This window comes from Lethenteron reissneri, unplaced genomic scaffold (genome assembly GCF_015708825.2).
Source record: "Lethenteron reissneri isolate LAM-NWPU_2019-01 unplaced genomic scaffold, ASM1570882v1 scaffold_1640, whole genome shotgun sequence".
NCBI classification, from domain to species: Eukaryota; Metazoa; Chordata; class Hyperoartia; order Petromyzontiformes; family Petromyzontidae; genus Lethenteron; species Lethenteron reissneri.
The window spans coordinates 1134868-1156692 of record NW_026891378.1 but is presented as its reverse complement, the minus strand read 5'-3'; the positions used below and the strand labels follow the sequence as shown (position 1 = coordinate 1156692).

Genomic DNA, 21825 nt, shown 5'->3' with positions numbered 1-21825 from the left:
AATCAGCACCCTGAAATTAGTCTAAAACAGCTGCAAAAATCCAGGCCAGAAAAAAATGTTTTTTTGTTGTTGACCAGTGTAATAACACTTTCCTGGCTCCTGCCCAGCAGAAGACTCGGGTCCACTGAGTGGATAATAGCAGAGCATTAGCCAATCAACATCAAACAAACTCCACCCCAATGAGTGGATGATAGCAGAGCCACAGACAATCAACATCAATCAAACTCCGCCCACTTGTAAAGATATGGCAACTACTGTACTGTAGAGGAGGCGATCGTGTGTATTTCGCATTAACCGGGGAAACTTATTTCTTCGGTTTAAACACGTGACTTGTAGTAAACATCATGGGACCTCCTTTGCCAGTAGCAAAATATACTAATAGGGGTTTCCCCCTTTTTTCTGGCAACAAAAACTGACACCTTTTGCAAGGAATCATGCTCACATTAACCACAATACTTGCAGTCAAATGAAAACAAAAAACAATACTCTGATAATTTATGCATTGTCTTTGAAACTGATTGGTCCACACCAGAGACAGCTTTCTTTAGAGCCTAGTCTCATATGGTGTTCGACCAGTTGACGCCTTTTGGCGGGGAAAAATCTATTAGTTGTAGTAAACATTTCTAAGAATAACAATGTATACCTGTATTTAGATGATTAATTTGGGCTTCAGGGAAATTCCATGGGCTATTAAGTTACGTCAAAATCTCAGGTGGGTGGTTCATCTGCAAATCGGATAAACCGCACGCGGATAATCAAGAGTCTACTGTGGCTGATGTTACCGGGTATCAGGCCCGGCTGAGTGATGTAGCTCTTGTTCAGAAACGACTCGGTCATCGCAAACGATAGCAGCTCAAAGCAAGTGGCTCATATCATCATCGTCGTGACGTGGAAATGGATAACAGCAGCCAAATACACTCTGGTTCTTTCGGTAAAGTCACGCAGGTAGAAATAAAATAGATCACGACGTTTCGATCGCAACACAAGTGACCCGTCATCAGGCGGAACCGATACAGCAGGACAACTGCTGATTTAGGAGAAAGATCTGCTAACAACGAGAGCTTATAAAGGGTTTTGGTGGGCTCAACCCCAGGAGTAAGTGGGTGGAGCTGGAGAAGGAAGAAAGGGGGGAGGCAAGGCAGAGGTCGCAATCGGGTACCCGATACCCGTACCCTACCCGATACCCGGCTACCCGTACCCGGCCGGGTACGGGTAGCCGGGTAGCCGTTTGCGACCCTTGTGCGGCCGGGTACGGGTACGGGTAGGCAGTGAGTCACTGGTGAGTAGCCGTTTGTCAATCATTTGGCAAGCTTCGGGGCCACTTCCCGGAGTCGTGGAGTTCTTCCATTACTAGTACGGTACATTTCATGACAGCGTGTTTAAAAACAAAGATTTTTTAAATATTACTCATTCAGAAACGACCCAGCCATCACAAATGAAAGCAGCTCAACTGAGCGGCTGATATCACGTGGTGCTAATGCGCTGGAGTCACTGTTTAATTGTTTTCATGGCTTTATTTTAGTGATTTCGAAAAGTGTATTGGTTTGGCCATGTTTTTTTGTTGTAGTACAGAGTTAGACTGATGGCCTTAATCTAAGTTGTCTTGTGGTTGTTGTTGTTGTTGTTTGACTTGCATCCCACTGGGATTTTTGCACACAGCGTTGGTGTACGGTGTTTTTTCTGCAATATTTTGCTGTCTTTTCTTGGATTTTCTGTTTGCACTCAGTCACATAGTCACTTTAAGATGTTTTTTGTTCATGTTTTTGTTTTTTGTTTGTTGCGGTTGCACCCGATTCAAGAGCCGAATGGCTCACAGGGCCATACCTAATACATGAACTTGAACTTGAGTCATGGTTCACCTTTTTGGCACCAATCTCTTTGGTCGTCGTCACTGTGGCTAGGAGATGTTAACTACCTCGCCTGGTATGCAGGCGGTCGTGGGGGGGGGGGGTCAATCACGACCCTGACGCCTACTGCGTCTCTCTCTCCCTCCCCGGGGTGGTCACTGCATATGATTTTTCTCCGGGTCCTCCAGTTTCCCCCCTCTCCACATTTAGAATGAACATCACTACGACTACAAAGCATTTGGCTGTTGCTATGAATGTCTACATGATGATGATATCAGCCACTTGGTTGGAGCTATCGTTTGTGATTGCCAGGTCGGTGTGAAAGAAGTTCAACATCCACCCCCCCCCATCTCAATAACGTAACGGGGTTGTGTTGTGGGGTTTGCGGAGTCTCACGAGGCTTCCATCCGTTCCCTTCCGGTGGTGGTGGTGGTGGGCGGTTGCCATCTGCAACACATCACAGCAAAAACGACAAATGGCACGTTCATATGAATCATCAAGCAATCACCATCCATACGAAGGTGAATTCATTCACGGAGCAAGCCCTCGTTTTCACACGCCAGTAGTAGGTTGTTGTGTTCAGATGTATCAAACACCAAATAGATATCAAACAGAAAGCTGTTTCATTGGCAGAAAGGGACTCTTATTTTTGATACTGGTAAAATATCGTAGATGTACTCTTTGGTTCTTTCGGTAAAGTCACGTAGGTAGAAAATAAAATAAAATACCAAAAATAAAATAAAAATGAAATTTAGTTTCTTCATTTTTTATTCTAAATTTTTATTTTCACCTACGTGAATTGAATTATACTCTTCGAACCAGGGTGGCCGGGCTCGCAGCGTAGCGCTAACCACTGCACCACTGTGCCCCATAAATACAAAGACAAAGATCCCCCGTATAGCCTTAACAGACTGTAGGGGCAAGTGCTGTTAGCGAGCACCTATGAAGGCCGGAACGGTACACGAGGGGGTGGGTGGCCAGCACCACGCCCGACCGCCTTTGTCTCTCCAGTGGTGATGTTTACACACCGCACCAGGTACCCCTTTAAGGCTGAGGCGACCTAGGGGAGGCCCAGGACCGGTTCAGATAATCGTCACTGGTGTTAGCCGTGAGCGGGAATCGAACCCGGGTCGCCAGGTTCATAGCGCAGTGCGCTAACCACTACACTACCGCTCCCCATAAATACACACACACAGACACACACACACATAGACAATAGACACACACACATATAGAGACACACACAGACATACACACACAGACACACACAAACATAGACATACAGACACACACAGAGACACACACAGACATACACATACACAGACACACACATAAACATAGACACACAGAGATACACACACACACATAGAAACACACAGAGACACACACAGACATACACAGACATACACATACACAGACACACACATAAACATAGACACCCAGAGATACACATACACACACATAGAAACACACAGAGACACACACACACACAGACACACACACACAGAGACACACACAGACATACACACACAGACACAAACATAGCCATAGACACAGAGAGATACACACACACACACATAGAAACACACAGAGACACACACAGACATACACATACACAGACACACACATAAACATAGACACCCAGAGATACACATACACACACATAGAAACACACAGAGACACACACACACACACACAGACACACACACACAGAGACACACACAGACATACACACACACAGACACACACATAGGCATAGACACACAGAGATACACACACACACACATAGAAACACACAGAGACACACACAGACATACACATACACAGACACACACATAAACATAGACACCCAGAGATACACATACACACACAGACGCACGCACAGACGCACGCCGGTATCTCACCGCTGACGTAGACGCACGTGGCGACCGTCGCTCTGCGTCCGGTCGCGACGTTGGTGGCCACGCACTCATAGCGCCCCTCGTGGCCAACTTGCAGGTTGTGGATGGTCAGCTCGCAAGCATCTGGCGGGGACGACGACGCCGGCAGTGGCAGCCTCCCACCGTTGAGGCTCCACGCGCAGACGGCCCCTGGTCCGGAGGCGGTGATGCACGCCAGGCTCAGGCTGCCGCCCTTCGTCGCGTTGTGGCAGCCGCTTGCGCCGGGCAGCGATCCGACCGAATGAAACGCAACGACGACCCTGCCGCTGCCGTTGTCGCCGTCGTTGCTGCCGGCGACGACGACGACAAAAGCCCCATCGCCCGAGCGTCGCCCGAAGGCGAACAGTGACGAGGGCTGCTCGCCAGACCTCGACACGGCCCGGTGCACGGCGTCGTACGGTGAATGGTGACTGCCGCCTGCGGGGCTGGCCGGGTAGGCGAGGCGCACCAGGGCTCCGTGGGCGTCGTCACTGTCGGACGTGGCTGGGCATGGCGGGCCGCGGGCAACGCGAGTGCTCGCGGAGGGTCCCGACGGCGCTAGTTGGGAGGCTCCCCGCGTCGCGCTGAACGTCCGACGGCTGTCGTCGCCGGAGAACGCCCGGAGGACGTCGCGGAATGCCGCGTGCACTTTGGCGGAGATCCAGCCATCGGTGTCGTTGTCCCTCTCCCCCAGGAGTCTGCGCGTCAACTCTGAGGCCTCGGCGGCGAACGCCGGCTCCTCCTCCGCCTCCGCGGGGAAGATTCCCGCGAGGGTTGGGGACTTGCCGGGCTGTCGCGGTCTGTCGCCGCCAGAACGAGGAGAGGAGATGGAGGCGGCCCTGAGGAGCGCACGCACCGCGTCGTAGACCCTGCGGGCAACCACCGCCATCTTCTCATCCGCCGGGACTATGTCGACGCTGCTGTTGCTGCTACTGCTGTTACTGCTGTAGCTGCTGTTGCTGCGGATACGGATGATGTGACTGTCGACGTCGAGAGACATCCAGTCGGCTCTCAGCTTCATCCACTCTGGCTCGTCTGTGTGAAGTACGGGGGAGGGGAGGGGGGTGGGATTCTGATCAAACTGACTGATTGAACACCAACCAATTGACCGATAAAACAATTGACCGATCGACTGTATAGTGTAGTGTATAGTGTAGTGTATAGTAGTGTATTGTATAGTGTAGTATATGGTAGTGTATACTGTAGTGTAGTGTATAGTGTAGTGTATAGTGTAGTGTATAGTAGTGTGGTGTATAGCCGTGTAGTGGATAGTAGTGTAGTGTAGAATATAGTGTAGTGTATCATGTAGTGTATAGTAGTGTATAGTGTAGTTTATAGTAGTGTAGTTTATAGTAGTGTAGTGTATAGTGTAGTTTATAGTAGTGTAGTGTATCGTGTAGTGTATAGTAGTGTAGTGTATAGTGTAGTTTATAGTAGTGTAGTGTATAGTGTAGTTTATAGTAGTGTAGTGTATAGTGTAGTTTATAGTAGTGTAGTGTATCGTGTAGTGTATAGTAGTGTAGTGTATAGTGTCGTTTATAGTAGTGTAGTGTATAGTGTAGTTTATAGTAGTGTAGTGTATAGTGGTGTAGTGTATAGTGTAGTGTAGTTTATAGTAGTGTAGTGTATAGTGTAGAATATAGTGTAGTCTATCTTGTAGTGTATAGTAGTGTAGTGTATAGTGTAGTGTATCGTGTAGTTTATAGCAGTGTAGTGTATAGTGGTGTAGTGTATAGTGTAGTTTATAGTAGTGTTGTGTATAGTGTAGTTTATAGCAGTGTAGTGTATGGTAGTGTAGTGTATAGTGTAGTGTATAGTAGTGTAGTGTATAGTATAGTTTATAGCAGCGTAGTGTATAGTGTAGTGTATAGTAGTGTAGTGTATAGTGTAGTTTATAGTAGTGTAGTGTATAGTGTAGTGTAGTGTATAGTGTAGTTTATAGTAGTGTAATGTATAGTGTAGTATATAGCAGTGTAGTGTATATTGGTGCAGTGAAAAATGCACCGTACGAGCAGGGGGGACACCACTCACAGTGAACGTCGACTCTGACTTCTGCGCTGGGGCTGCGTCCGCACGCGTTGCTCACGACGCAGCCGTAGTGACCCACGGCCCCATTGTCGACAGAGTTCATCGCCAGCGAACGGTCGCCCCCCGCGTCCTCCCGCAAGGGGCAGCCGTCTCGGAACCAGCTCACGGTCACGTTGTCGCCGCTTCCGCTGCTTCCGTCGGGCACGCGACAGCTGAGGGTGACGTTGTCGCCCTCGACGATGCGGTTGGGGTGGACGTCGATAGACGGCATGGGCGGTGGTCCTGCAAGGGGAAGGAAATTAAATCAAATGGACAATGACCGTGCGTCGCACGCACTTTCATATGCATTGTATACTACTATACTACACTACACTACTACACACTACACTATACACTACACACTACTTTACACACTACCCTATATTATTATACACTACACACTACTATACACAACACTACACACTACAATATATACTACTTTACACTACTATACACTATACTACTATACACTACACTTTAGACTACATTATACATTTTACATTCCACTACTATACACTACTACACACTACACTACACTACTACACACTACACTACTATACACTACACGCTACTATACACAACACTACACACTACAATATATACTACTATACACTACTATACACTGTACTACTATACACTACACTTTAGACTACATTATACATTTTACCTTACACTACTATACACTACACTATAAACTACTATACACTTTCGTATACACTACACTACTATACAATACTATACACTACACTATGAACTACTATACACTACACTATACACTTCACTATACATTTTACATTACACTGCTTACACTACACTACTATATACTACACGATACACTACACTATACACTTTACATTACACTACTATACACTATACCATTATACACTACACTATACACTACACCATACACTTTACATTACACTACTATACTACGATACACTACACTATGCACTGATGTAGAGACAGTACGGGGCGATAGTGGGGCAGTATGGCTCCCCGGGACCATGGTTACCAGTGGACGTGCTCCTGATGTTCTAGATTTGAAGTTTTCGTGACTGCAAGGATTCATACTCTTTGGTTTTTTCGGTAAAGTCACGTAGGTAGAAAATAAAACAACTAAATTAATTCACGAAAAAATAAAACAACTAAATTAAATCACGACGTTTCGGGCGCAACACAAGCATCCTTCTTCAGGTGGGGACGATGTAGCGAAAGCACAACCGCTTAAGTGTGTCGGTTGTGCTTTCGCTACGTTGTCCCCACCTGAAGAAGGACGCTTGTGTTGCGCCCGAAACGTCGTGATTTAATTTAGTTGTTTTAGTTTTTACCTACGTGACTTTACCGAAAAAACTAAAGAGTATGTGCTCCTGATGATTGATGAGACAAACGTTGACAGGGTCACGTGACGGAGGAGCACGTGATCCAATCGCGGGGGGAAGTGTAATTAGGGCGGCCAGCGACAGAGCCCGGTGCGGCGAGGAGGAGTCGGGGAATAGGGGCGTGGCCGGACCGGGCGAGGCTTAACGGCCGGAGCTGGTGGCTGTCGGTTTGGGGATTCGTCGGGTCGTCTCCGTCGTCCGCGAGTTGTCTTGAGACCGGAAGGGACGTTGTCTCCGAAGAGAGTCGTCCAACTACCCGAGTGCGCAGAGTCACTCCGCGCTTGCACGTTGGGTCGTCACTGGACTTTGTTTATGATAACTACAGTAAAACCTTGGATTGTGAGTAACTTGATCTGCGAGTGTTTTGCAAGACGAGCAATTTTTTAAATAAATATAAATTTGATAAACGAGCGAGGTCTTGCAATACGAGCAGTACGTATACGCTTTGTCTGCCGAGCGTCACATGATCACAACTGATATACGTGTGCTTTGATATACGAGTGCTTTGGATTATAAACACGTTTCCGGAACGAATTATGTTCGCAATCCAAGGTTTTACTGTATACGGAAGACAAGACGGTGTCTCTGAGAGCTACATTACGACTATACACTACACTACTATACACTAACGGTTGGTGCCAAGTTCAACATACATACGTATGTGTAACAGCACTTGCCCTCAATAGCCTGTTAGAGGCTACATGGGGGGGTCCTTTGTCTTTGTGGACATGTTACCAGCGTCGTGATGGCTAGGAGATGTTAACTACCTCGCCTGGTATGCAGGAAGTCGTGGGTTTGATCCCATCCCAGACCATGCCTACTGCTGTATATTTGGAGTTTGTATCTCTCTCTGCGTGGAGATGTTAACTACCTCGCCTGGTCTACAAGAGGTCGTTGGTTCGATGCCATCCCTGACCATGCCTGCTGCTGCTGTATATGTGGAGTCTACGTCCCTCTTCCCGTGGTGGTCACGTGGATTTTTCTCGGTTTTTTCCCTCCACATTTAGAATGAACATCACCACGCGTTTAGAGTTTTTGACTGCTGCTATGTATTCCCACACGATGATGATGATATCAGCCACTTGGTTGAGCTGCTATGATTGGGTCGCTTGTCTGAAAGAGAAGCTACACAGCTGCTCAGTGGTGGGGCCTCTTTACACCTGGCACAAGAAAAAAATACCAATTAATCAATAAACCGACGTGAACGTACCTGTGACGCGCAAATCATACGACTGGCACGTTGTAATATCGTAATTTAGTTTATATTCCGATATGTAGACTCCCCGGTCTCCCTCGCCCACCCCTTTGAGCCGCAGAGACATGTCAGCGGTGAGCTCCACTCGCCCCGTGTAGTTCGGGTTGGGTTCTTGAGACGACCAATCAGACGCTTGGAACAGATCGTAAATGACGGTTTTTTTTTCCTTTCGCATCACGATCCAGCTCAACTTGGTTCCGTCCGGAATGGTGCACCTCCGTGAGAAGGTGACGGACGCTCCGAGGCAACTGGCGACGGATTCGAGAGCGCCCACGGGACCTGCGGAACGAAAGGGGGGAAAAAATTACACGGCACGCATTTGTACGTTACACGATACACTACTATACACTACACTATACACTACACTACTATACACTACACTATACACTACTATACACTACACTATACACTACACTACTATACACTACACGATACACTGTACACTAAACTACTATACACTACAATATATACTGATATACACTAAACTACTATACACTGATATACATTACACTACACACCACTATACACTATACTAAACACTATACACTACAATACTATACACTACACTACTGTACACCAGAGGTGTGGACTCGAGTCATGTGACTTGGACTCGAGTCAGACTCGAGTCATGAATTTGATGACTTCAGACTCGACTTGGACTTGCATAACAATGACTTTGTCCCACCTCTGCTGTACACTGCTGTACACTACACTATACACTACACTATACACTACATGATACACTACACTATACACTACACTATGCACTATACTCTACACTACTATACCACTAAACTACTATATACTACACTACTATACACTACACTATACACTACTATACCACTAAACTACTATATACTACACTACACTACTATACACTACACTACTATACACTACACTAACATAGATTGTTATACATTACACTGTACACTACACTATACACTGCACAACCATTACCAGAGAAATGTCACATCTACTCGAATTTGTAAATGTTGTGGATTTTACTCTCCAACACACAGCAGCCGGTTAGTGTTCTTGGTTGTTTCGGGAAAGTCACGTAGACAGAAAAGAAAAATCTAAATTATAAGCAAAAAACCCCACCGTGGGGTTTTTTGCTTTTGGTTTTCTATCTACGGGACTTTACCGAAAGAACCAAGAATATGAATTCCTGCAGTCACGAAAGTTTTTTAAGTTAAAATGTAGCCGGTTAGTGCTGAACTGGTAAACTTGTCGGCACGTTTTGCTTACGTGACAAACCCCTGACGGATTGGCTGTGTGCCGGGTGGTGGCGGGGTTAACGACACATCTATATACTTACGCGATCTAAACCATAAAAAACTTTTATTATTAACAATACTTGTCGTAAAAGCCTTACTATACACTACACTACTACCCTATACATTACACTATACATTACACTATACACTACTATACACTACACTACTATATACACGACACTACTATATACACTATAATACGATACACTACACACTATATACACTACTATACACTACACTATAAACATAACACTGCACTACACACTACTACTATAAACTACACTACTATACACGACACTATACACTACACTACTATACGCTGATACACTCTATACACTACTATACGCTGCTAGTGGACCGGTGGTTGCCTCAACCAACCACAGGCTGATGTGATGCGCCTAGTGTAAGTGTAGTAGTTTAAGGGGGGTAATTGTACACACGTGCGGGTTGGGAACAGTGGGATCGAATGGGGACATGCTGCTGTTGCTGGGGGCCAACGAGTGAGTCGGAGACGGCCCGTTGGGCAATTAGGGGGCAGGGCAGTGATTGGCCGGTTGTTGTTGTTGAGTACAAGGTGGCGCCTCCAAGTCTGGGAATAGAGACAGGTGGCAGCGTGGGCCTGGGGCGCAGGGCGTTAGGGGGGACACCAACTAATTAATTGGGAATTCATGAGGAGGGGGATAAATAAGGCAGCGTCAGAGAAAAACCGGGAGTTGTGCTGGGAGCTGGACGCAGTCGGTCGGGGCAGAAGAGAATAAGCATAGAGTAGCAGCGGAGAAGAAGAAATGTAGAGTAGCAGCGGAGAAAAAGAAGTGTAGGGTAGCAGTGGAGTAGAAGAAGAAGCATAGAGTAGCAGTGGAGAGGAAGAAGATGTGTAGGGTAGCAGTGGAGTGGAAGAAGACGTATAGGGTAGCAGTAGAGACAGAGAGTGAGACGGAGAAGCCGAACGAGAGCGACAGTCGGAGTGAGACGGAGAAGCCGAGAAAGAGCGACGGCTAGAGTGGGACGAGGAAGCAGAGAAGGGAGTCGGGAGTGACGGAGAGAGAGAGGGAGGAACGGAGCGAGCGAGGCCGGCGGGGCGCGGCGAGCGAGCGGAGAACGCGTTAAAGGATGGCGGCGAAATGTGCTGTGTTGGATAAATAAAGTGACAACAGAAAAGAAAGAAGTTGTCCGCATAAAGTTCAGCACTACATAAGCAATCACGATTAGCTTAGGTGCATGCCCGCCCGCCCGCCTGCCTGTCTGCCTGCTGCTGTGCTTGCATGCCCGCCTGCCAGTACAGAGCCTCTCGACCGCCAAGACTCCTGCTGTGTGTTAGTTACAAACCGCACCTCTCCATAACAAAGGCTCAGTCCTTTGTTATGCAGTCTACTCTTGGTCTTAAGCCTCACCTTACCATATTAATAAAAAAGTGTGCCGTTCCTGGCCCTTCCCCCCTCAACCATTATATATACGGGGTAGTATTTCTTGTGATCTCTCATTTACTTGATACAGCTGTCGTGGCTGTGACGGTTCCACCTGAAGATGGAGGCTTGTGTTGCTTCCGAAACGTCGTGAATTTTTTAATTTGTTTTTATTTTACTTTTATTAATTACATTTTTTTACCTACGTGACTTTACCGAAAAAACCTAAGAATATGAATATCCTGCTGTGCCGTTGGCAGCCCACGGTAACCGGTGTCCCGCAACACCGGGCCAAATCGGTAAGGAGGGGGGAGATATCTCGGAGCTAAAGTGGTCCCTCAGAGGCATCTACAACTTGGCAACCACTGCCCCTACTGCCTTGTGGGTAAACATACGGCTAGGGGAGAACCCACCCTCCCCGCCGACTCCAAATCTGTGGTTGGGGGTCCCGCAACGGCGATGTTCAACAAACCGGATCTCTGGCAGTCCCCCGCAGCTTTGGAAAGTCGTCTGGCCAGAGCTGCGGGGGACTGCCGGAGTCCGTCTGTGCCAGTCTGTCTGGCTGGAGTGAAGACGGCGAGTGCAGGGACTGCGCAACCCTCTAACCCTTCCCTGTTTAAATTGCGATTTAAAGCTTTCGTGACTGCAGGGATTAATCTTCTTGGTTCTTTCGGTAAAGTCATCACGTAGAAGGAAAATAATAAAATAATAAAAATAAAATAGAATAGAATAATTCTCACGACGTTTCGGCCACAACGCAAGCAGCCGTCCTCAGGTGAAGAACAGGTCTGTCGGAAAGACAGCGTCTGAATGAACGATACCAAACTTGGCAGCGTATATTTAAGCTGGGTTGGAGGGGGAAGAGCGCCTTGCGTTGTGGCCGAAACGTCGTGAGAATTATTTTATTATGTTTTATTTACATTACACTATTATACACTACACTATTATACACTATACACTACACTATTATACACTACATTAGTACACACTATACATTACACTATTATACACTACACTATTATACACTATACACTACACTATTATACACTACATTAGTACACACTATACATTACACTATTATACACTACACTATTATACACTATACACTACACTATTATACACTACATTAGTATACACCATACATTACACTATTATACACTATACATTACACTATTATACACTACATTAGTACACACTACACATTACACTATTATACACTACACTATTATACACTATACACTACACTATTATACACTACATTAGTATACACTATACATTACACTATTATACACTATACTCTACACTATTATACACTACATTGGTATACATTATACATTACACTATTATACACTATACACTACACTGTTATACACTACATTAGTATACACAATACACTACACTATTATACACTATACACTACACTATTATAAACTACATTAGTATACACTATACATTACACTATTATATACTATACACTACACTATTATACACTACATTAGTATACACTATACATTACACTATTATACACTACACTATTATACACTATACACTACACTATTATACACTACATTAGTACACACTATACATTACATTATTATACACTATACATTACACTATTATACACTACATTAGTACACACTACACTATTATACACTACATTATTATACACTATACACTACACTATTATACACTACATTAGTATACACTATACATTACACTATTATACACTATACACTACACTATTATACACTACATTAGTATACACTATACACTACACTATTATATACTATACACTACACTATTATACACTACATTAGTACACACTATACATTACACTATTATACACTACACTATTATACACTATACACTACACTATTATACACTACATTAGTATACACTATACATTACACTATTATACACTACACTATTATATACTATACACTACACTATTATACACTACATTAGTATACACTATACATAACACTATTATACACTATACACTACACTATTATACGCATTAGTATACATTATACATTACACTATTATACACTATACACTACACTATTATACACTACATTAGTATACACTATACATTACACTATTATACACTACACTATTATACACTATACACTACACTATTAAACACTACATTAGTATATACTATACACTACACTAGTATACACTACATTAGTATACACTATACACTACACTATTATACTCCACACCATACATTACTATAAACTACACTATACACTACACTATTGAGATTGCGTAGTTAAAATACCGCGTGCATGGCTACCCTGGCTGGGGGGTGGTGGTGGCTGTGGACACAGACGGGGCTTATCTCTCCCAGTCACACACAGCCACTGACACCTGCGGAAAGGAACCGACAAAACAGGGGAACTTGCAACACGGAGTTCTCGAAACAATGAACGTCGGGGTGGCTTTGGCTGAGCCTTGTCAACGATTATTTTCGAGTGATTATTTCGCCACGTGCACTTTCCCCCGCTGAGCAACGTATGAGCCTTTTTTAAATCCTTTATATTAAGTTCGCTTGCTTGCTTGCGTACTTGCTTGCTTGCTTACGACCGTGCAAATCTTTCGGTCGTTTTTTAACCCACTTCCCGTGATCCAATCGAGCTGACATTTTGCACACAGACTCGTTGTGCGAGACAATTAATGTTCGTGAAATTTTTTTCCCAAAATTTTACACTGTTTAGGGAAAACAAATTAAATATTTAATTACCAATTGCTTAATACTGGCAGACAATCATCTGACCCATAGGTGGCAGCCATCTCAAGCCAGCGGACGAGAGGACTCTAGCCGCCACGCATATAAAGAATTTAGAGTGAAAAACTTTGTTTTTACGGGTTATACTTATTTATTGTTTTTGTCGCTCCGTGGACAATGTCACAGCAGCATTGGCCAAATACTCCCAAAGCTAAGTTTCTACAGACTCTCAGAAAGACCCATAGAGACCCACGAAGACCCATAGAGACCCATACTCATAGACCTCCTACAGAGATCCAGAGACTCACATAGACCCACGGAGACCCATATAGACCCATACTCATAGACTCCCTACAGAGATCCATAGACTCACATAGACCCACGGAGACCCATACCCATCGAGACCCATACTCATTGAGATCCACAGAGATCCAGAGACTCACGTAGACCCATAGAGACCCATACTCATAGACCTCCTACAGAGATCCATAAACTCACATAGACCCATAGAGACCCATACTCATAGAGACCCATACTCATTGAGATCCACAGAGATCCATAGACTCACATAGACCCACGGAGACCCATACCCATCGAGACCCATACTCATTGAGATCCACAGAGATCCAGAGACTCACGTAGACCCATAGAGACCCATACTCATAGACCTCCTACAGAGATCCATAAACTCACATAGAGCCATAGAGACCCATACTCATAGAGACCCATACTCATTGAGATCCACAGAGATCCATAGACTCACATAGACCCACGGAGACCCATACCCATCGAGACCCATACTCATTGAGATCCACAGAGATCCAGAGACTCACGTAGACCCATAGAGACCCATACTCATAGACCTCCTACAGAGATCCATAAACTCACATAGACCCATAGAGACCCATACTCATAGAGACCCATACTCATTGAGATCCACAGAGATCCATAGACTTACATAGACTCATAGAGACCCATACTCATTGAGATCCACAGAGATCCAGAGACTCATATAGAACCATAGAGACCCATACTCATAGACTCCCTACAGAGATCCAGAGACTCACATAGACCCATAGAGACCCATACTCATTGAGATCCACAGAGACCCAGAGAAAATAATAAAAGTAAAAAAAAACACAATAAAAATAGTTAAATAAAATTATGAATGAAAATAAATTGCTTTTATTATTTTCAATGTATTTTTATTAAAAAATTAATTTTACGATTTTTTTTATTTTTATCTTGGTTTTGGTTTGCTTTTATTATTTTAAATTTATTACGACTTTTTTTTTATTATTTTAATGAAACAAAATTTTTATTCAAATGTTTTTTTGGGAATTTTTGTTTTCAATCTACGTCAGTTTACCGAAAGAACCCAGAATACTAAATATACACCTTTTGTAAGGAACCACGAGGCTGTATTTTCCACATGTGGTGCTTGTGGTGAGAGTCTACACACGCACGGTTCTGATAACGCTGGTCTACAGTGTCTAGACATTAACCCTTTGGTTCTTTCGGTAAAGTCACGTAGAAAGAGAAAATAATAAATTAAAAACTAACATACGACGTTTTCATTGCAACACAGGCAATCATCATCATCAGGTATAAATGAAAGAGAAAACAAACTTAGTGAACTTAGAAATCTAATGCAATACAACACAGACAGTCGGCTAACATAACATTTAACACCCTCCTTGGTTGATTACGTTCTTCCAAAGATTGCTAAATTTGAGAGAGAGACAAAACACGGAGACACATAGACAGACAAAAAAGCAGAGAGAGATAACACAGAGACACACAGAGAGAGACACACACATAGGCACACAGAGAGAGAGAGACAACACACAGAGACACACGGAGACAACACAGACAGACACACAAGCAGAGGGAGATAACACAGAGACACACAGAGAGAGACACACACAGGCACACACAGAGAGAGAGACACACACAGACACACAGAGACACACACACACAGACACACAAGCAGAGGGAGATAACACAGAGACACACAGAGAGAGACACACACAGGCACACACAGAGAGATAACACACAGAGACACACAGAGAGAGAGACAACACACAGAGACACACGGAGACAACACAGACAGACACACAAGCAGAGAAAGATAACACAGAGACAAACAGAGAGACACACACACACAGAGACACAGAGAGAGACACACACAGAGACACAGAGAGAGACACACAGACACACAGAGAGAGACAACACAGAGACACACAGAGAGAGAGAGAGACACACACAGAGATACACAGAGAAACAACGCCTCTGTTTCGAGGCCTTAAATAGAAAAGAGAGGGGGGCAGAGAGAGAATGGGGGGGTAGATAAATTAGAATGTCAATGAGAGATTTGGAGCTTTCGTGACTGCAGGAAATAAGATCAACAACACGAGGGGAGACACAGAGAGAGAGAGAGCAAACACATTAAATCAAACAAACTTAGTAAAATTTGGAAATGCAATGCAACACAGAGAGTCGGTCAACACACAATTAACGCATAGCCCGGTTAAATTTCGATTCAAAGCTTTCGTGACTGCAGGGATTCACCTTCTTGGTTCTTTCGGTAAAGTCATGTAGTTAAAGTTTTGTGGAATCCCACCCCGTAGTGGCGGTTAAATTTAGATTGAAAGCTTTCGTGACTGCAGGGATTCATCTGACTTTACCGAAAGAACCAAGAAGACATAGCCCGGTTTATTACGTTCTTCGAAAGTCACGAAAACTCCTAGTCAAGTTTTAGACATCGTCTGGCTTTCTTCAAGTCATTGGCACCGCAAAAGGCAGACATTTCCTTTTCATGTTTAACCACTGACCGAAGATTTGTTTTTTTTTTATTCTTGGTTCTTTCGGTAAAGTCACGTAGAAGGGAAGTAATAAAATAATAAAAATAAAACATAATAAAATTATTCTCACGACGTTTCGGCCACAACGCAAGCAGCCGTCCTCAGGTGAAAACCAGGTCCGTCGAGGCGACAGCGTCTGAATGAAACAGCACACGAGCTTGGAGCATATATATAAGCTGGGCGCCTTGCTCCAAGCTCGTGTGCTGTTTCATTCAGGCGCTGTCGCCTCGACAGACCTGGTTTTCACCTGAGGACGGCTGCTTGCGTTGTGGCCGAAACGTCGTGAGAATTATTTTATTATGTTTTATTTTTATTATTTTATTACTTCCCTTCTACGTGACTTTACCGAAAGAACCAAGAAGATGAATCCCTGCAGTCACGAAAGCTTTAAATGGAAATTTGATGTAAGACTAGTTATGATTGCATCATCCATGACTTATAGGAATAACACGATGCAATTCATATCATATATGACGCAATACAAGATTCAGATTGCATCATTCATTGTGTTGCTCAAAAAGCACGTACAGTCCAAACCCAGTCATAAATTGATTCACAGTTCCAGTCAAAGATGTATATTAGTCATTTCTGGTATTAATTGAGATCTCTTCCCTTTATAACTCACTTATCCTCCGCCATTCCCAAGTCAAGGGCCGTATATACTGACTCAGTAAGCATATCTTGAAAACTGGAGCCAATCAGCAATGTTAAGCATCATTTTCATTCTCAGTGACCCAGAATTAATAAAGTTGGATAGCATTTAATTCTAGATTTGAAGTTGTCGTGACTGCAAGGATTCATACTCTTTGGTTTTTTCGGTAAAGTTCGGTGAAGTCACAGTGTGCTTTCGCTAAGTTGTCCCCACCTGAAAATTTAATTTATTTTATGTTTTTACCTACGTGACTTTACCGAAAAAAACAAAGAGTAGGGATAGCAATTATTTCGGAAGCATTTTGGCTTTAGACAAGTGATGAATTGTCTTGAATAATAATGAAACAGAGGTTGATGTGGCCTTGTCGTTGAAATGGATTGGTCTACACCAGTGACAGTAGCCTTCTTCAGGGCCTAGTCTCACCACCAGTGTCTCACTACCCAGTGTCTCACCACCAGTGTCTCACCACCCAGTGTCTCACCACCAGTGTCTCACTACCCAGTGTCTCACCACCAGTGTCTCACTAGCAGTGTCTCACTACCAGTGTATCACTAGCAGTGTCTCACTAGCAGTGTCTCATTACCAGTGTCTCACTACCCAGTGTCTCACTAGCAGTGTCTCACTAGCAGTGTCTCACTACCCAGTGTCTCACCACCAGTGTCTTACTACCCAGTGTCTCACTAGCAGTGTCTCACCACCAGTGTCTCACCACCAGTGTCTCACTACCCAGTGTCTCACTACCCAGTGTCTCACTAGCGGTGTCTCACTACCGGTGTCTCACTACCCATTGTCTCACTACCCAGTGTCTCACCACCAGTGTCTCACTAACAGTGTCTCACTACCCAGTGTCTCACCACCAGTGTCTCACCAGCAGTGTCTCACCACCCAGTGTCTCACTACCCAGTGTCTCACTACCCAGTGTCTCACTAGCAGTGTCTCACTACCCAGTGTCTCACCACCAGTGTCTCACCACCAGTGTCTCACTACCCAGTGTCTCTCTACCCAGTGTCTCACTAGCAGTCTCACTACCCAGTGTCTCACCACCCAGTGTCTCACTAGCAGTGTCTCACCACCAGTGTCTCACTACCCAGTGTCTCACCACCCAGTGTCTCACTAGCAGTGTCTCACCACCAGTGTCTCACCACCAGTGTCTCACTACCCAGTGTCTCACCACCAGTGTCTCACCACCCAGTGTCTCACCACCAGTGTCTCACTACCCAGTGTCTCACCACCAGTGTCTCACTAGCAGTGTCTCACTACCAGTGTATCACTAGCAGTGTCTCACTAGCAGTGTCTCATTACCAGTGTCTCACTACCCAGTGTCTCACTAGCAGTGTCTCACTAGCAGTGTCTCACTACCCAGTGTCTCACCACCAGTGTCTTACTACCCAGTGTCTCACTAGCAGTGTCTCACCACCAGTGTCTCACCACCAGTGTCTCACTACCCAGTGTCTCACTACCCAGTGTCTCACTAGCGGTGTCTCACTACCGGTGTCTCACTACCCATTGTCTCACTACCCAGTGTCTCACCACCAGTGTCTCACTAACAGTGTCTCACTACCAGTGTCTCACTAGCAGTGTCAGACCAGAGAACAACCTCAAACGACGAGCAGTACAGATGTAGAGGTGATACGCGCTGGGATTAAGGATCGTATGCACAGTGCGTGATGATTGGCTGTGTAGGTGGTGACGCGCGCTGACGGTGGAGGATCAGGGGTCAGCGCGGGGTCGTGGGTTACGGGGTACCGATTGGCTGTGGGCGGTGACGCGCTGAGAGAGAGTGCGTCGTGATTGGGTCATTAAGGAACGACGCTCACGTCGACGCCGCATCAGCTCCGTCCCTCGTGAGCAGGGGCTATAAAAGGGGATGCACACAGGCGTAAGGGCAGTGTGTAACCAGCGAAGAAGGAAGACGGGGATGAAGACCTAGAGCCCTGCGGTACCTAGCCCCGCTGTCCTAAGGGGACCGGGACTCTGTGTAACCCAGAGGCGAGTGTAGTGGGTGTAGCCATAGGTCTACACGAGCCGAATGTACTATGTGTAGCCAGGGCATAGGGCTTACACGAGTCGAGTGTATTGTGTAGCCAGAGGCATAGGGCTTACACGAGTCGAGTGTATTGTGTAGCCAGAGGCATAGGGCTTACACGAGTCGAGTGTATTGTGTAGCCAGAGGCATAGGGCTTACACGAGTCGAGTATATTGTGTGTAGCCAGAGGCATAGGGTCTACACGAGTCCAGTGTATCGGGTGTAGCCAGAGGCCTAGAGCTTACACGAGATTAGTGGAGTGTGTCGGAGGAAGAAGAGAGACCACACGTTGTATTGTGATACCTAAAGGATTTAATAAAAGTGTGTTACCCGTCAAGAAGTTCCTGCCGTCAATTCCCATACTTCAACTGGCGTCAGAAGTGAAACGGTCCTCCAAGCATGGATACAAGGAGGAACCGTCGGACCCACGGGATTGACCACGAGGACAACCTCGACGACGCGGGCCAGCGGGCATCAGGGGGTGAGGAAGAGGAGCTGCCCACGGGGCAGGATCCACCGACGGCGCCGGTCGAGCGACGGGGGACTGACACCGTGCTTCGCGAGGCACACTCCCGTCTGGCGGAGCTGCTGCTCGCCGCCGCGTCCATCTTGGCGGAGATCAGCTCGTCGGGAGGAGCGGGGACGGCGGCCGACGTGCTACAGGATCGCCCTGCAGATTCCCGCCAAAACGATTTGGCGATTCCCGCCATTTCATCCGCTCCAACTTTTGGCGGGAACGGCCATCACCACGTGGCAGCGGTTCTCCATGCGCGGCCGCTGACGTCACCAACGCGCGCGGCGGACCGCCATCACACACCCGCCACTGGGGCCGCCATCTTACACACCGACGGGGGGGCAGAGAGGAAGCACGAGGAGGAGGACGACTTTATCTTTCAGCAGCGCCTTCCCACGTTGTCAGCATTCAAGGCGGAAGGCGGGGATTGGAGCCAATTTCAGCGCAGATTTTTGGCGCATCAAGAGATGTCCGCCTGGTCCGACGCTACGGCACTGCGGGCACTGCCTGCCATGCTGGACGACAACCCGCTCGCGGCCTTCACGTCCGCACGCAGGTCGGACCGCTCCACGCTCAAGGATGCGCTGGCTCTCATGGCCAAAGTCTACGGTCCTCCCTCGGCGTGCCGCCATCATTTCTACGCAAGACGGAAGGCGGACACGGAGACCGTGCTCGCCTACCGCACGGCGTTGCTCGCTCTCGCTGACGCCGCGTTCCCTCGTATGGACGAGGAGGGCCAAGATGCGATGGTTTTGGAGCAGCTGCTCAAGTTGGCGCAGGACCTGGGGGTCCCCATCAACACGGCCGACGACACCGATATTTCTTCATTACGGGTCGCCACGAGCATGCAAGCGCACGAGGTCCTTCAACGAAAGCAGGGGGTCGTCTGCAACGCTGCCGTGGCCTCAACTCCGGGTCCGGTTGACACCGTGCCCCAAGTCGTCAGCCCACGAGAGGACGCGTTCATCGCGGGACGAGCGGGGGACTGGAGGTCGGGGGGTCGTTCGCCTCTGCGAGCGGCCCGCAAGCTGGAGCAACCGAGATCTCCGACTACTGTCATCACCTGCTATAACTGCGGCCTTCGTGGCCACGTGGCCTCCGGTTGCCGCGCCCCACGTCAGCGCGCCATGGGACCTCGGCTGGACGACGACCAAGGCCCCAAGTCATCACTGCAAACCCCGGCAAGTCGCGGCACCTCACATGCTTGGCCCGCATACTCGACACGTATGGGTCGTCGCGTTGCGACGAGGGAGAGCCGAGTAGAGTTCGGGGATTCGGTTCGGAGAGGGGGGTTCGGCCGGGACCGGGGAGACATTAAATGGTCGGAATTGGGGCACAGAATAGTGGCTGCCTCAGCGGGTTCATCCGTCGTTACCGGATCGATTGATGGGGTCGAGGTCAGGGTGTTAGTGGACACGGGGGCATCGGCGACTATTATTTCGGATCTCATTTATAATATTCTCCCGGTACAATGTCGTCCGCTTCTTCCGGTGGATGTGCCATTTTACGCCGCAAACGGGGGATCGTTGGGCATTATCGGTCAGATTAGGGCGTCCATTTGCATTGGTGATATCAAATTGTCGGGACCCGTTTTCGTTTCATCTTCCCTGGCGGTTCCTTGCCTATTGGGCACTGATTTTTTGGCGAAAATGCCCATCAAAATTCTCATTGATCAGCGTTGCATTGAACTACCATCGGGTCGCCGTATTTCATTTTTGACGAGCCCTAATGTAATTCGGACGGCGTGCGCTGCCATTCAGGCGTTAGCAACACAGACCGTGCACGTGCCCCCGGGTTCACAAATGTTGATTCCCCTCCGGTTACGGAAGCCATGGGGGAAGGAGGCCTCGGAACAGGCCATGCTTTTGGGTCCTTCTAATAGGGCTGTTGG

The 21825-nt window shown here is 46.6% G+C and overlaps 1 protein-coding gene across 1 annotated transcript in view; it reads right to left on the bottom strand.

Annotated features, from left to right (window-relative positions):
• The window catches only part of LOC133339157 (uncharacterized), a 59719-nt gene that overhangs the window by 20141 nt on the left and 17753 nt on the right, over window positions 1–21825 (bottom strand). Inside the window, exons 3-6 of the mRNA XM_061547298.1 lie at window positions 8423–8746; window positions 5798–6076; window positions 3752–4801; window positions 2244–2294 (exon numbers count right to left, since the gene is read on the bottom strand). Of these exons, the coding sequence (XP_061403282.1) occupies window positions 2244–2294; window positions 3752–4801; window positions 5798–6076; window positions 8423–8746 (1704 nt within the window). The remainder of the gene's footprint in view (window positions 1–2243; window positions 2295–3751; window positions 4802–5797; window positions 6077–8422; window positions 8747–21825) is intronic.